Genomic DNA, 17,680 nt, shown 5'->3' with positions numbered 1-17,680 from the left:
GCTTCCAAAAACCCTGCCTGCTGAGAGCTTTCCTCATGTGTAAGTAAAGATGTTTTTGCTGTGACAGAGATTAACAAAACAAATAATCCTCCTTTATAGTTTGTAAAAAAATAATTTCCACTCCCTACATCTAAGGGAGAGGAAACAAGTAAAGCTCCCTGAGAGGTATTCTTAATTATCAGAAACATTTTCAAAACATTGGGTCTTGGCAAATCTATAAAGTATACATCAATGAAATCTATTCCTCTGTGGCCTAGTAAAAGAGGGCTGATTTGAGCTAAGAGTGGTTTTGGTCTTGGTCAAAACATCTTGACACCAATGTTTTGCTTTTCAATTAGATTGACTGTACAGGTTTACCTCCATCAGAAGATTATGTTTGTCTTCCAAATTATTCAAGTGGAATGCTCAATTAAGGTGATCTTCAAAATGAAGTTATAAATGACAAAGTATGAGCACACACGTTGATGGTGTCTTTATTTCTGTTCCAGGCAGAGTATGAAATTGCTCCAGATGAAAAACTGGGAGAGAAAGGGAAGGAAATCATGATGAAATACCTCACCCCTGAGGTAAGAGTCTGCCAAAATGATATCACAGAAGAAATGCTGGGTACTCCTCTGGTACGCAGTGGTAATATCCTCTAGGGAACAAAACTTAATCTGTTAAGTACACAGCAAGGTATAAATGGATTCACATTTCAGTCCGAAAATTCACTTTGACAAATTATGAAGTTTTTAGGAGCCTTATGTATCCATTGATGCCTAATAGCATTTCTCTGGTCTCTCCCCTTCATGTAGAACAGGGGTGAGTAATCATTTTTGCTGGGGGGGGGGGCACTTCATGAATTTTGGTAAATCGTCAGGGGCCATCTCTGAGCCTCTAGAACAGGTGGGGCTCAGGCGGAAGGAGCAGGGCCAGTGACGAGAGAGAGAGAAAGAGAGAGAGACTCTGTGTGTGAGAGAAAGAGAAGTTGGGAGAAATTGTGTGTGCATGTGGCAGAGAGACTGGGCAAATATGGGTATGGGTAGGTGACAGAACGTATGTACTATCTACCACAGGATAAGTTTCTGAGAGATGCCATGCAGTGTCTCTTTAAGGCAGGGAAAGCTGACCTGCTCTGCTGTCTCCTTCTCTCCCCCGCACTGCAGAGATGGGATACATGGGGAGTGGGGGTGAAAGAGAGAGAGATGGCTGCTGGAGAAATCTTAGAAACAGTGTATTGCCTCTTAAGACATGTACTCATCTCATTCATTCACCATACTTCGGAAAAGGAGCAGCTCTGTTGTGTGTGTCCATCTCCCTGGCCCCTGCTCCGCAGAGATGGGATACAGGGGCACGGGGACATAGGGTTGCCAGGTGTCCAGTCCAATATTTTCACCTCCTGTCCAGTAAAAAAATTCAGAGAATACCGGACACCTGAGATGTTTGCTCAACAACTTTGGTCTCTCTCCCCCTTTTTTTTTGCCTGCTGTTTTTTTTGGGGGGGGGGGGGGGGGGGGGGGGGTTCGTTATTTTTGTTTCAATCATCTGGCAACCCTTGACTTCAGTGTTCCCCCTCTGTCCCTCCACTCCAATATAGCTAGTAAAGGGTCTTGCAAGCAACTTGGCTGCAGGATGGAACAAGGTCGGGGGGTAGCGGGGAGGGAGGGAGGGAGGGAGGAGGAGCAGACTCTGCTAATTAGCTGAGCGGATACAATAGAAATGCTGGGCAGGCCAGATTCATCCCATGTGCTCTATTTTGCCTACCTCTGATGTAGAAGACACACATATGCAGTATGAAATCTTCACATAGTGGCCAACCTTAAAAAGCCAGCATGTGCCAACAGATTTCATAGTTATTTCCTATCCTAAGCAAAGGGGAAAACAGTGGCATCCCAGACAGGATTATGTAGTAAGTGTTAGTGACTGGTGGCTTTTTAGTGGCAGTTGCTGTATATAGATTAGTGAATTAGACTCCTTAATGTTGTATCTGTAACCTTGTAAATGCTTGATGGAGCTGAGTGTCTCAAACGACATGGAACGCTCAGCTGCTTTCTTGAGGATAGGTTTGGACTCAGAAATCCTGTTCTTTTCTCCCTATCAAGTCCTTGCTGTTAAATCTTCAGTATTCATGGAGGAAAGCTCATGTGAATATTGTGTCCACTGGGTGGCATTATGAACTGGACCACGAGGCTGCTGCAAGAATTTTGGGCAGGCTGCAGCTGGGACTAGTTCTTTTTTCTTTTTTCTTTTTGTTTCTTTTGTTCATTTGCTGACCACATTTAACCTTCTGCAGAAGTCTATACCAGAAAGCAACAAATGCTGAGCTTCAAATACATGAATTATCATTGGTTTTAAGCTGCTTAAAGCTTCCTAGGAGTAACTGACTCCCACAACTACTGCTGAGATGTTTTTACAAGAGGAATTTGTTTAACCCTCGGATGGAGCCTTTGGCTATTATCTTTGAAAAGTCGTGGCGATCAGGAGAAATCCCGGATGACTGGCAAAAGGCAAATGTAGTGCCCATCTTCAAAAAAGGGAAGAAGGATGATCCAGGGAACTATAGGCCGGTCAGTCTTACCTCGGTTCCTGGAAAAATCATGAAAGGGATCCTTAAGGAATCCATATTGAGGCACTTGGATGAGAGGAAAGTGATTAGGAATAGTCAGCATGGATTCACAAAGTGCAAGTCATGCCTGACCAATCTGATTAGCTTCTATGATGAGGTAACTGGCTCGGTGGACATGGAGAAGTCAGTGGATGTTATATACCTTGACTTTAGCAAGGCTTTTGATACGGTCCCCCACAATATTCTTGCCAGCAAGTTAAGGGATTGTGGATGGGATAAATGGACGGTATGATGGATAGAAAGATGGCTAGAAGGCCGGGCCCAGCGGGTAGTGATCAATGGTTCAATGTCAGGATGGCAGTCGGTTTCTAGTGGAGTGCCCCAAGGTTCGGTTCTAGGACCGGTTTTGTTCAATATCTTTATTAATGATCTGGATGAGGGGATGGATTGCACCCTCAGCAAGTTTGTGGATGACACTAAGCTGGGGGGAGAGGCAGATACGCTTAAGGGTAGAGATAGGGTACAGAATAACTTAGACAAATTGGAGGATTGGGCCACAAGAAATCTGATGAGGTTCAACAAGGACAAATGTAGAGTCCTGCACTTGGGACGGAAGAATCCCAAGCATAGTTACAAGCTGGGGACCAACCGGTTAAGTAGTAGTTCTGCAGGAAAGGACCTGGGGGTTACAGTGGATGAGAAGCTAGATATGAGTCAACAGTGTGCCCTTGTAGCCAAGAAGGCTAATGGCATATTAGGTTGCATTAAGAGGAGCATTGCCAGCAGATCCAGAGATGTCATTATTCCCCTTTATTCGGCTTTGGTGAGGCTGCATCTGGAGTATTGTGTCCAGTTCTGGGCCCTCCACTACAAAAAGGATGTGGACGCATTGGAGAGGGTCCAGCGGAGGGCACCAAAATGATTAGGGGGCTGGAGCATATGACTTATGAGGAGAGGCTCAGGGGCATGGGTCTGTTTAGTCTGCAGAAGCAAAGAGTGAGGGGGGATTTGATAGCAGCCTTCAACTTCCTGAAGGAAGGTTCCAAAGAGGATGGAGAGAGGCTGTTCTCAGTAGTGACGGATGGCAGAACAAGGAGCAATGGTCTCAAGTTGTGGTGGGAGAGGTCCAGGTTGGATATTAGGAAAAAGTATTTCACTAGGAGGGTGGTGAAGCACTGGAATGGGTTACCTAGGGAAGTAGTGGAGTCTCCATCCCTAGAGGTGTTTAAGTCTCGGCTTGACAAAGCCCTGGCCGGGTTGATTTAGTTGGAATTGGTCCTGCCTAGAGCAGGGGGCTGGACTTGATGAACTTCTGAGGTCTCTTCCAGTTCTATGATTCTATGATTCTATGATAACGTATTACATTTTGTAGTAAATGCTTTTTAAAACATTTAAATGATGCAGTAAGTTTTGAAGGTGGAGAGGCAGGACAGGTCACCTTTTCTCCTGTCAGTGATTTTCCTACGATAACGTTTGTGTACTTAAGATCTCTCAGGCTAGGTCTATACTAGACCCAGAATATCGACTTAAGATACACGACTCCAGCTACATAAATAACTTGGGTGGAGTCAACATACCTTAAGCTGAGTTTGATTCTGTCTTCACAGTGGGAGGTTGATGGAAGCAAACACTCCCGTCAGCTTTCCTTACCGCTCACGACTGTGAGGAGTACTGGCGCCAACCTGGGGCACCCTCAGAATTCGATTTAGCATGTCTTTACTAGACCCACTATATTGAATGCCAGAAGATCAATCTCCGCCACAGCAAGTGGAGACGTGGCTTCGAGGAGTTGTTTGCAACCTAGTTTCATTTACTGAGCCGGATTAGTCTTATGAATATAAGAAAGAGATGTTGCCGGTATGAAATGCTGCTACCCATTCATTATGGACCCTAAGTTTTATTTTCCCAAGGTGGTAGTTTAGGTTAAAGGTTCTGTTGCAGAGTGATGAGGGTTGTATATTTAAAGGCCATCATGTGCCTCTTGCTTGAGAATCATCTGTTTTGTTTTTCTCTGCAATGGAGAAGTGAGCGTTGGGAATGTGACATTTTAGCATTTAATCAAAGCCAGAGAAGGCCCATGCTCACTGGCTTGAGTTAAGCACAACCAGGAACTGTGCAGTTTCCCAACAATGTATAGGCCCTAAAGTAGGCAACAATCCACCTCTCTGCTGAACAACAGCACCACTGCCGTCTCTAAGGTGTGTTTCCATTGCAATCCACTGCAGTTATGACAGCAGCACTTGTAGACATGCTCCAGCTAGATTTGATCTAGTTCGAATTACAATAGCAGTGAAGCTGCAGCAACATTGGCTGGCTGTTTGAATGTACATCCAGGGTCCTTAGCAGATGTGTGCGATCCACATTACTGCCTCTTCTGCTCTGGCTTCACTGCTATTGTCATTTGAGATACCTCTGAAGGTATGTCTAGACTACATCCCTCTGTTGCCAGAGTCAGCGGTTTGTCGGCAAAAAGCGGCTGTCAAGACGGGGGTCAGGCGACAAAGAAAGCCTTTGTCGGCTGATCCCTTATGCCCTGTAAAACGAGGTTTACAGGATCAGCCGACAAATGCTTTCTTTGTCGCCCGATTCCCGTCTTGACAGCCGCTTTTTGCTGACTGATGACTTGGCAAAACGCGGTGGCCATTTTTATTCAAATGACGCGCGGGAGATTTAAATCCCCGCTTCATTTGCAATGTTGGTACGTCTAATTTACATCCCTCTGTCACCAGAGGGATGTAGTCTAGACATACCCTGACTGAGCTCACTGTGATCGGGCTATGTCCTCACCTCTGACTGTCATGTAGACATACCCACCTGATCATGTTGTGAGGTGACTTCATTCCTTTAAGACTGTTAGATAGAAGGGATTATAGAAATGCAAAGTAATATTATATCCTTGGTAACTTAATTCTAGGACCCCAGAGGTGGGAGATTATTACCTTCCCTAGCCTCAGCTGTTCACTTTGTTATTACTAGAAGAAATTTACTGTGATATTTTGTTTCTTTCTGGTGATAACATCAACGGAACTCGATATAGAAGAGAAAATATTTCCCAGAGGCTAGAGGAGTTGTTCCTCCTCTGCAGATTGTCTACTAGATTTACTAATCCCAATCTCCTCCTTTCTCAAGGAACATAAAAAGGTTTGTCTATGTTGCCCCACAAACAATAGTTAATTCATGCAAACTAGGATCTTTTTTGTGTTCACTTCTGTAGTGTTTATATGTCAGAGTTACAGTGGGGGAGTGTACACTTCTATTTACACCCCCATCGTCTGAAGTTCAAGACAATGTAGACATAGCCTACGTCCAGAGAAAGCAGATGCCCTGATATGGTACCATTCATGCCAGCAAAGAAGAGCTCTTTTTCATTAGGGGGTTTGCATTCCTATTTAATTACCCGCCCGTTAAAATAGACAAGTAATCTCAGATTTAAACACCTTCTGCTTTCAGATGAACATTTCTCTTCAGCAGGTTTATGTCTGTACTTCAAAGAACCTCACTGTCTTGGTATAAAAATAGTTTGACATAAAGCTTGATTGATGGAAGAAAATTGTAGATGTTCTTGAATTATTTCTTGCAATGATGGTTCATATATAAAACCAGAATAAATTTGTTCTTGTTGCTGTCTGAATTCCAGATCAGAAGCAAACTAAAATGCTGATTCTATATTTGAGCTATTAATTATTATTTAGATTTCCCAGTTGTTTGTAGTATTGTTATAGCTGTGCCATGCCCATTAGGATGCAATCTATGAAAATGATCATTATTATATCATGGGATGCTCAGAGCCAGCTTGTAAGCAGTGTTCCCTGTAAGCTGTGCACTTGTGCAGCTGCTCAGAAGAGATTCAGATGCTGCCCAGCTGATTAGCAGAATACCCACAGTTACGTTTTTTGCTTCTACGTGTTGGTGTACATTTCACACGTGCCTTGGTGCACATGACATTTTATTCCACACATAGAAAAGAGTAGAGGGAACATTGCATGTAAGCATCCCCATCATGCCCTGAATGTCTGCGCTAGCCAGCCATGGTTCAGAAGCTCTAATCCTAGCAGCCTCTTTACAGCTTCACTCTGTCCTCCACCGGCCAGCTTGATCCCAGTTCAAAATTTTCCTAAAACCATGTGCCCTGAGTGTCCAGCCCTGAGCATGGCCACTCAGTGTTATAATAAGGGTTGTGCTCCTTTAAGGAGACAAAAGCACATTACATCTTATGAACTAAACTGGGGTAGATGCACCCTTCCCTTCAAACACAGCACCGAGCTGGTATATAATCAAATTAAAACAAATTTATCAAGAAAATATGCATCGGATTAAGTGAGTTCAGACTAAGGAACAAAGATAGAGGGTACAAGTATATCATCACTAAAATACACTCAGTTGCACATGTCATAGAAACAAGAAGAAAGCATTTCCTCAAAATAAGTAGACCGTTCCTCACTGTAATGTTCCGTCTAATCTTATCCATCCACGTGCAGAATACATTTTATGTGCATCAAGGCACGTGTGAATGTGCACCACCAGAAGCAAATAAAAAACCCAACTGTGGGCTCTCTGCTAATCAGCTGGGTGGCATTGGAATCTCTCCTCAGAGGCCACACAAGTGCCCAGCTTACAGGGAATGCTGCCTCCCTGCCTCAGAATCCTCATGTGACTCCCACATATGGTAGCCTGAAATGAGATGGGCCCTGCACTGTGTCCTCAGATAAGTAAGGGAACTGAATACCAGAGCAAAAGACCCTCTGTTGAAAATATTCAGCACTAGTTCCCTGCTAATTAAATCTAGGTTATGCTAGTTCAGCACCTCCAATCAGGTGTTGTGGGGAAGGGTAATGTCTCAAATAACCATGACAAAATCAGCATCACTCTTTCAGATTTTGACCAGAACGTCCATCCTGGACCTCAGAAGCCTTTCTACTGAAAGTTTTGCCAAAACTTTGTGGGGGAGGGATAGCTCAGCAGTGTGAGCATTGGCCTGCTAAGCCCAGGGTTGTGAGTTCAATCCTTTCAGAGACCATTTAGGGCAAAAATTTGTCAGGGATGGTACTTGATCCTGCTGTGAAGGCAGAGGAGTGGACTTGATGACCTTTCAAGGTCCCTTCCAGTTATAGGAGATAGGCAAACTCCATTATAAAAAATTATATTTCCATTATAAGTTTTGGCTTTGTAGAACAGGCAATTCGAACTGGATTTATGCCAGAACCTTTCTGTTTGATCTCACTAGCTGCGAGAGAGAGATGCAGCTGACAGGCTGCTGGCTGAAGCCTCCTGGAAACCTACATGGAAAGCAAATTTCTGAGGCTGTTACATGGGTTGATAAAAATGTTCATGTAAATTTTCACAATAATTATTTTCCTGCTTTCACTGGCAGGTTGTGTTTGGGCTTTTTATAAACTCACTGATATAATGGGAATTTTGGAAGTTTAGGTTCTGTCTTATTTGTAACTAGAAAGTCCCCAAGAGTAGTCATAGAACAGAGATTATTAAACCCAAAAGAAGCCCTACTTCATTGCCTGGCCTCCTATTGTACCTGACTTCCCCTCCCCATCATGTAATTGCAGGCAAAAGGTGTATTTACATTAGTACTGCTTTTAAATTGGAGCTTTGAATTCCATCTCTGCATCATTTTTGCCTTGCTGTGTGCGTGAGAACCACAGTACCCAACTCTACTAAATCATTAGCTCATTATTTTCTCTCTCTCTCGCTGCAAAGTGTCTTGAGATACTTCGAAAGATGCTATATAAAAGCAAATTGATTTGAAATGGCTCTTAAGGCATTTTCCATATGCCATTACAATTTATATTTGGACTCCGCTGGGTACTAAAAATGTTACTGAATGGGATGGCTAATGTGCATTGTTATTCCCTTTAATATACTTTACAGAATCCACCAAACAGTAACAGCAGTCTTTTCTTATCTGGATCCCTATTCATTCACCTTTCCTTCAGGAAATGCACTGAATAAAGGCCATGTTTGCCATTTTTCCCCTTTTCTTCAGGAGGTGAATAGGACAAGGGTTTAAATCCTCATCTTCCAGTGTAGGGAGAGCGGTGGGTATTTGGTTTAAAAAATGTGCCCTTTGTTTTTACAAACAATTATAGGATAAGGAAGGGAGGGCTTCTGTGAAAGGGAAATTGGCGGATCCGCAGTGTGTGGCCTTGCATTTGGATGCCAGCTAAGGAATGCTGCGCATTCACATTCGGCTCTTTTAGTGATATCAACTTCTTTTCAATGCGGACAGGAGGAAATTACAGATGTGTGTTAGCCTCTTCTGCTGGACAAACTTCCCTCACTTGAGTCCAGTGCTCCCACAGCTTGTCTCAATCATGCATTATCATACACGAAACTTCTTGTTGTACTTCATCATTTCAATCCTGCAATTGAGGATTTTGTTTTCTGTGATCAGACACATCTGCTATCCTCTTCTTGAGATTTCTTCTCCCTTCTTGTCCCCGCTCGTGACATACATGCAAAATCAAGGCACTCATCCTTCAGAAATAATCGTCATCTCTGATCATGGCTGCCTTCCAACTCCCATGAGAAGGCTATATCCCATTTGTGGAAGGGCAGGTCACGTCCTACTGAGAACTGCACTATAGTTCTGAATCCTCTTGCTCTCTGTCCATTTAATTAAATGCCTTGGAGGATACGTGCTCTTGTTACTTTTTGGAGCAGCCATGAACCAAAGTTGAAAATCACAGGAAATGATGCTCAGAAAGACGAAATTAAAATGCTGATAAAAACAATCTAGAAAGCTTAGTGTGAGGCAGAGGCTTAGAATTCTGAGATGAACCTGCTGGGATTGCTTTTTGAAATGCTGCATTCTCAAGCAAATCCAGCTAGTTGGTCATATACCCAGCTGGTCTTTCTCTTTCCAGTTACACATCTCAATGGTAACAAGGCAGCAGCACTATATAGTACAGTACCTGCTCTTTCACTGGACACCGGGTGCTCTGTGCAGTGTTTGTGTAACCCACACACCTTCTGGGTGTAGTTCACTGTCCCATGTAGTGGCACTTAGACCACCTACAAAGAGAGAGAATGAGTTTCCTCTACAGCTTTAGCTGCGAGTCAGCTGGCTTTTAGCTCAAGGCATAGAGGCTCATGTACTAACCTCCAGAAGTCCCAGGTTCAGTTCCACCTATGGGGGTTGCATTTAGACAAAACATACCAGATGCATATGGAGATGGAAATGGGAGTCATATGAAGGGGAATGGCTATAGGTGCAGTGGTGATTGTGGAACTATTCTGAGGCTGCACAAGAGTCCCCTAATCAGATTACTGACAAAGCAGTGATTTCTGACACAGAAGGGGTATGCCACATGCAGCAGGGTTCTAAGACTCAAATGAAGCTAAGGAAAGTTTGGTCACTGACTTCAGTAGGGCCAAGATTTCACCCTCTGATTCAATGAATTTGCCAATCTGTCTTTTATTGACTTTACTGCTATATAGTGGCTGTGCAGTGGTGAGCATGTTACTTAAGCCTCCCCTTTCTAAGTAACTGTAATCCAGTCTCCATAGAAATCAATATGCAATTGTTACAGAGACAGCATACTCAATGTCTCTGGTGATCTCAGTGTCTCGGTGCTAAAGAAGTTGGGAAGTAAACTTTGTAGTGTGTTTTCTGTAGTTTCATATGGATGTCCCCCTTTTTGATGAAGGTTCTGAACAGCAGTCTGGTGACCTTGGTACTCAAATGAGTGCTTTATAATCAGGCTTTATCATTAATAAGCATTCTTCCAATTACAAGGGACAAACTGTAGTACAGCATGTTAGTGGAATCTTAAAAAAAAAAAATCATACAACTGATTTGAGGAGTTCCTTTGCTGAGGTCTCAGAGTAAACGACATTTTCCCACAGTGTGTTGAAACTCCGTTCCCTAATGCCTTGCCTACTGTTTATAATATGTACTTTAGCTAACTAAACACTTAGGACAGCTGGTCCTTGTAATGACCCCACACTGATTGGCTATTCTATTGAAAACAATATGGAGTCTGTGGTATTCTACTGCCCAAGAATAAATCTCTGGGCACTCTGCACTCATTTGCCTTACGTAGTGCTATGTTGTAGAACACTTTGTCATGTGGCTGAAAGGTTGGGCCTGGTACAATAAAAGTACTGCTTGCATTTTCAGTGTTGATTGATTTGTTGTTTGTAGTGGGGTTAAAGTCTCAGATTGGTATCTTTATTGCTAAGCAGACACTTCTCAACAGTTTGTCGTGTATGGTCAGAAAAATCACTGAAATGACTTGGCCATTCATCTGACAGAATTACTCCGGCTTGCTCCTTTGAAAAATAGAAACTTATGTCGACCAAATCATGTCTGCACAATGTATACAACTGGTGAACAGGTGAGTCATTCGATCTGGACAGGCCTTACATCATGGAGACGCTGTTCTAGCCAGGTGTATCTGAGAAGTGAGATGGTGTTGCTCTCTGAAGATGTCAGCATTAAATCTGAATGTGTTGGACTCTTAACCAACAACAATTTGTAAAGCTGAGTTTTATCCCTAATATCTGGATACACATTTACCTGAACTAATCTCTGCTGCAGTAATGTTTCCTTCTCTCTCCTGATGCAATGCCATAAGAAATGAGCAAACTGTAAGCAGAGAAGCACTTACGCTTTGAGGGCACAACGTGAAGCTCCCTCATTTCTCAGGTTCCCCTGCCAAACAGGATGCTATTATTACTTTTAATAATAATTGGCTTCTTCAGTCACAGGCCCCAGAGGACTCTGACCAACTTTATAAACTTTGTCCAGTATGTAGGACTCAGTGAGAGGAACAACGTCATCCGCATAACACCTGCAGAATGATTTTCAGGAGGGAAGTAAAGATTATCTTCCTCTGCTGTGGGACTATAGAGGGAATTGGAAAAACCAGGAGTGGTTTTAGAATTGCAGATCCTTGTCAGCTGGGTTTGGGTTTTTTAACAAACAAATCTGGGGGTTTTGTTATGAGTTGGATCCAATTTTATCCAGAGTGGTAGTTCAGGGTTTGGGTGCGAGGTAGAAACTCAGGCAAATGGTTACAGTTTTAGCCCATTGCTGTCATATAAATAGGCAAACTAGAGTTACTCTCTACCTGAGCTGCAGTTTGGCCAATTATAACTATAGGATAATGGCTTAGGAACAGCATGGGCAGGCTGCCCTCTTAGCTAATAAAGCAAGTTTCTCACCATGCTTGCATAAAACCATAACCTACACTGGTGTATATGAGTCACACACTAACCAGGGAAGCTTGTTCTTAACATCAGAAGTCAACAGCAGTTCAAATCTCCATATGGGCCACTACTTAAAATAACATTGCTGGTGCAGTACTCTATGGGTATGTCTACACAGCAGGTAGGGTTATTTTGGCATAACTGATGTTATTCTGAAATAACATAGCCCCACGTCTACACTACAAAGTTATTTCAACATAATGTTGAAATGATGTCGAGCTGGAGGAAGAGTGCTCTAACTCATATTTCCTGCTGTGGAGACAGCACAAAAAGCCAACAGCTATTTCAACTTAAGCTACAGAATTGACGTACCTCAAGTTGCATAGCTTATTTTGGCTTTAGCCCTGCTGTGTAGACATGCCCTATGAGACTGGAACCTAGAGTCTCTAGATCTACAAGCATGCAGGGTGGAGAATGGTTCCTACTTCTTGGCTACGTCTAGACTAGCATGATTTTCCGCAAATGCTTTTAATGGAAAAGTTTTCCGTTAAAAGCATTTGCGGAAAAGAGCGTCTAGATTGGCATGGACGCTTTTCTGCAAAAGCACTTTTTGCGGAAAAGCATCCGTGCCAATCTAGACGCACTTTTGCACAAAAAAACCCCGATCGCCATTTTGGTGATCGGGGCTTTTTTGCGCAAAACAAATCTGAGCTATCTACACTGGCCCTTTTGCGCAAAAGCTTTTGTGCAAAAGGACTTTTGCCCGAACAGGAGCAGCATAGTATTTCTGCAAGAAGCACTGATTTCTTACATGAGATCATCAGTGTTCTTGCGGAAATTCAAGCGGCCAGTGTAGACAGCTGGCAAGTATTTCCGCAAAAGCAAAACTTGCCAGTCTAGACACAGCCTTTGGGTTAAAGGAGTATCCATAGCAGCTTAAAAGCAGTTGCAGACTGATATACTCTTATACATAGCGCAGCCAGTAGACAGAGACAAAGGCTCACACAGGGATCATGCAGATTAGACTTAGCCTGTTTATGCTGGTACCTGCCCTCAGTATCTCTCCTAGGAGTGACTGTTAAAGTGAGGTTGAACATAATGCTTGCCTCCAGATTTCTCCATCTAGAAACTACATCAACCAAATAGCTTTTATGAATGGGCTTGGAAAATTTATAATGTGAGCCATGAGAGTTTTGCTCTTATCTGGTAAAATTCAAGTGGGAAAATCATTTTGCTAATAATGTTAGAGTGTTTTGTTTTAACACAGATCCAAAAATCACAGCAGCATCTTAAGATGCTGTTTTTGTCTCAGAAGAAATAAATACAGAAAATATATTTAAATGCATTAAAACCTCACTGGAGAAAACTCTCTTTTTAAAAAATATGAGCTTTCAAAAATTCCTTTGATGGCAGGTGTGTTTAAAATATAACCAGCTTATTCATGCCATGGAAAGTTGGCTCTCAAAGCGCTCAACCTTAAATTAATTTTAAAAAGAAGGAAACTACACATGCAAAAAGCACTTGACCTGCATGCCAAGCCTCTGCTTGTAAATTAACTTAATATCATTTAATCAGGCTAAAGCCTGGACCCAAATCAAAATCCTCGCATCATAATTTAAATATCCTAACACAGCTGTTGTTTGTCCAACAGACAAAACTGAGGAAGAGCAGAATATGCCACTGTAAACAGCATGTCATCCTGAATACTAAACATCTTCCTTCTCCATTTTCTTCTGATGGCATTTACTGTATGTTACCTAGCTAGCGTTTACTTGTTCCTTGACCGGGGGAACTCCCTTCTTAAAAATGGGGTGGGTGGCCGTGTGACTTTATGTTCTGCTCTCATGTGGGGGTTTCTAATCTTTTAATAAAAGTGGCACCCAGCATCCTTTTTTATATGAATTTTGCTCATTTCTAAGTTGTTGTTAATACCTTCAAATAGCTAGTGGCCTGTTTTCATTTCATGTGTGTGCTTTCTCTCTCCCTCTCTTTCTGGATTTTCATCTACTATATAGTGACACTCATTAGTAAAAGAGGGCCAGAGCCTGCAAAATTTGTGCCCAATCCAACTCCTATTACAGCTGGTAGCAAGAAAACCCTATGACTTCAGTCAAAGCTGGATCAGGCCTCTTATGCACATGAATGAACCTTATTCAGTGCAAGTGGCTCCAGTGACTGTAGTGATGCTGCTTGATAGGGAAAAGTTAATCACATTAAAAGTTGCAGAATCAGGTCCTATATCTGGAGTGAGCTAATTTGGGAAGATGTCCACCTGTGTTCCCACTAGAAAGCCATTAAATAATGGTGAGGTTGTAAACGAGTGTTTATAGATATAAAGGCTTTTTTTTAATGGAACAAATGACATTTGGTTTACCAGAGCAAGCCAAACTATGACCATTGCAACATAAGATTGCTTGCTAATGTTTAGACTGCTCACCAGTGATGAGAGAACATCAAAAGGTAGAAAAATTCCAACAAGCAGCTGAGCATCTGGGTGTTTATCCAAATCTATTGAGCATGTTCAGCTATATAGGAAAGCTTGTGTAAAGAGACTTTCTCATATTGTCTTGTCACTCCTGCTGCCAAGTCTTTGTATGAGAACAGCAATCTGAGCCAGTCAAAAGGAAAAACAATTGTTGACAACAGTTATCTGCACTTTTTTTAACCAGAAACATATGTTCCGTTGAACTAAAGATAGGTCAGGTCTGAAGTTTCCATGAGTGTCACAGCCTTCAGATCTGTGATTTGGGTTAGACTGTTTTATGATATGTAGGAGGGCCAGATGAACAAGCTGGAATTCTAAAATCCAGACTTCCCTAATGGTATTTGAGTCTGGGATTTGCGCTGAGGTCAGGCCAACAGATCTGCCTACAGCAGAAGCAGGAAAATTTAGATTGGTTCTGATTTTCCTCAGACTAAGTGAGGTATACCTTGATTTCGTCTTGCAGATGTTTGATTTTTGGCTAAAATGTTTGTGTGCCTAGAAAAAGAAGCTTTTGAAAGAGAACTTTCTATTCTATTCTCTTTTGTAACTTCCTATTTTATCGTTATTAAGATGCACGAATTTTCCATACTGGTATTATAACAGATCTCATTCATAACCTTAATGATTAATTTTAAAATACCTGTTTGATCAAGCTTATCATTTTGTGTACATGTATTTTATTCAAATACAAAAAGTATAATCACACATTGTAAAATCTACTTGATCCTGAACAAAAGGTTGTCATTTTCCCACATTGCATGGATTTCCCATACTATATTTCTCCATGACACTATTGTTGAGAAATCTGTCTTTTTCTAAGAATGAGGTATATCACATCTAGCTGCTAATAGTAATTGTGCTGCCAAAGGATCCTTCTCTGAGTCAGTCAGCTCCTTTGGACTGTGACTTAACGGAACCCATATGAATTCTGTGAGTATTCCAACGTTAGTTAGCTTGAAAATTCCCTTTACTATTTCTATTCTGTTCTGGTTCTTAAACTGCCTCTTAATGGTGGTGTCAGGTTGTTAGTATGACATTTCAATTCCATTTTTGCCATTATAACTATTTGAGAAGTTATTGTAGTTTTTTTACTGTTTAAAAAGAAGAAAAAACAAATAAACCCATATTTTCTACTGACTTCTAATTCAAAACAATCCCAGCAACCTGGTTCATGAATAAATCAGAATAAACAAAGAATGAGGAAAATCTGATAGCTTTCTTTGATAGGATATCAAGTCTTGTGGATAAGGAAGAAGTGGTGGACATTTAACATGGTCTCACATGATCTTCTCATCAATAGACTAAGGAAATGCAACCTAGATGAGGGTACTATAAGGTGAATGCATAATTGGCTGGATAACCGTTCTCAGAGAGTAGTTACTAACGGTTCACAATCATGCTAGAAGGTCATGACAAGTGGAGTTCCGCAGAGGTATGTTTTGGGACCAGTTCTGTTAAAAATCTTCATCAACAATTTAGATGTTGGCAAAGAGAGTATGCTTATTCATTTTGCAGGTGGTACCAAGCTGGGAGGCGTTTCAAGTGCTTTGGAGGATAGTGTCATAATTCAAAATGATCTGAACAAACTGAAAAAATGGTCTGAGGTAAACAGGACGAAGTTTAATAAGGACAAATGCAAAGTACTCCATTTAGGAAGGACCAATCAGTTTCACACATACAGAATGGGAAGTGATTGTCTAGGAAGGAGTACTACTGAAAGGGATCGAGGCGTCATAGTGGGCCACAAGTTAAACATGAGTCAAAAGTGTGACACTATTGCAAAAAAAAGCAAACATGATTTTGGAATGTATTAACAGGAGTTTTGTGAGCAAGACATGAGAAGTCATTCTTCTGCCTTACTCTGTGCTGATTAGGCCTCAACTGGAGTATTGTGTTCAATTCTGGGCACCACATTTCAAGAAAGATTTGGAGAAATTGGAGAAGGTCCAGAGAAGATCAACAAAAATGATTAAAGGTCTAGACAACATGACCTGTGAGGGAAGACTGAAAGAACTGGGCTTGTTTAGTTTAGAAAAGAGAAGACTGAGAGGGGACATATAATCAGTTTTCAAGTGTAAAGCGTGTTACAAGGAGGAGGGAGAAAAATTGGTCTCCTTAGCCTCTGATGATAGGATATGGAACAATGGGTTTAAATTGCAGCAAGGGGGATTTAGTTTAAACATTAAGAAAAACTTCCTAACTGTCAGGGTAGTTAAACACTGGGATAAATTGTCTAGGGAGGTTGTGGAATTTCCATCTCAGGAAATATTTAAGAGCAGGTTGGATAGGCATCTCTCATGGATGATCTAGGCAGTGTTTGGTCCTGCCGTGAGGCCTCTCGAGGTCCCTTCCAGTTCTAGGTGTCTATGAATCTATGAAAAAAATTATCTAAAGCCCATTGAAATCAGTGTGTAGGTGTTATGAATGAGGTCTATTAACATGGCCATTTATAGTGATTTAACAGAACTAATCCAAACAGACCAGGTGTTCACTTTGGTTTTATGTGGGGGCTGATATGATCAGTTGTTTACTTTTCTCACATGCTAACAAAAGTTGTGGTTGCTTAGGTGGGATAGGAGAGCACATTTTTCTGACATTATATCTTGTCATGGCCCCAAATCAATTTGATAAATATGAAATAAATTTCATTCTTGGCACTAGGTGCTGATTTGCTTCATTTAGCTGCTTGTAAGTGTTGCAGAAGTCAGTACTGAAGATGTCCATTTTAAGGGCAAAGGAGTGGAAGTCAGGAATAGGGATGTCAGCAAATAGTTGCTTCCCCCCCCCACACACACTTGCTTCCTCTGTGTCATTATGGTGACATCATTAACGGTGTCCTATAATGGCAGCATCTTCCAGAAACATCTGGAAGTGGATATGGGTTGGATGCAGCAGCAGCAGCAGAACTGGTGTTGCATGCCAAAATTTTGCTAGCATTGACAAAGTCCATGGATTTCTATAGCACGCAGTGGTGAGAGATATGCAAATATGCAGAACAAATGCAACTGCAGGACAGTTGGACAAAGTCATTTTTTTCCAGGTTCTTGCATATGATCATTCTGATCACATGGGACATCCACTTTTCATCTTGCACTGTTCCTTGCAGAGCTGTCAGACCTCTTCTGATTTTTCCTCCATGTAAAGAATTTGCAAATCGTTTGCACATGGAATGTCGGTGGCCCACATCTGAAAACATACACATCATTAAGACATAAGTGCTCAGATCTGGCGACAGCTTAGGGAAAGTTATGGCTTGACCTTTTGTCCATGGACTGAACCATTTTTAATTAATTTTAGGCTAGTTTTGTAATGGAATGTTTTCGGAAACTGAAATGAGGCATATGCTGAACATTATTTGTTTTATACAAGCAACATTTAAAATAGCACATAATGATTCAACAACACATCGTTGCAGCATGTCTGAAACTTGCCAGCAATATAGTCATATTTATGATCAGAGAGCTTGCATGCAATCAATACTATTA

The 17,680-nt window shown here is 41.7% G+C and overlaps 1 protein-coding gene across 2 annotated transcripts in view; it reads left to right on the top strand.

Moving 5' to 3' along the window:
* Positions 1-17,680, top strand: part of GRK5 (G protein-coupled receptor kinase 5) — a 252,048-nt gene that overhangs the window by 171,884 nt on the left and 62,484 nt on the right. For both annotated transcript variants that reach the window (XM_075935365.2, XM_075935364.2), the window contains exon 4: positions 489-566. In XM_075935365.2, the coding sequence (XP_075791480.1) occupies positions 489-566 (78 nt within the window). The remainder of the gene's footprint in view (positions 1-488; positions 567-17,680) is intronic.

The sequence above is a fragment of the Pelodiscus sinensis genome, chromosome 8 (assembly GCF_052426305.1).
Source record: "Pelodiscus sinensis isolate ZL-2025 chromosome 8, ASM5242630v1, whole genome shotgun sequence".
In the NCBI taxonomy this organism is placed as follows: Eukaryota; Metazoa; Chordata; order Testudines; family Trionychidae; genus Pelodiscus; species Pelodiscus sinensis.
Note: the sequence above shows the minus strand (reverse complement) of the source record. Positions and strands in the feature narration are given on the sequence as shown.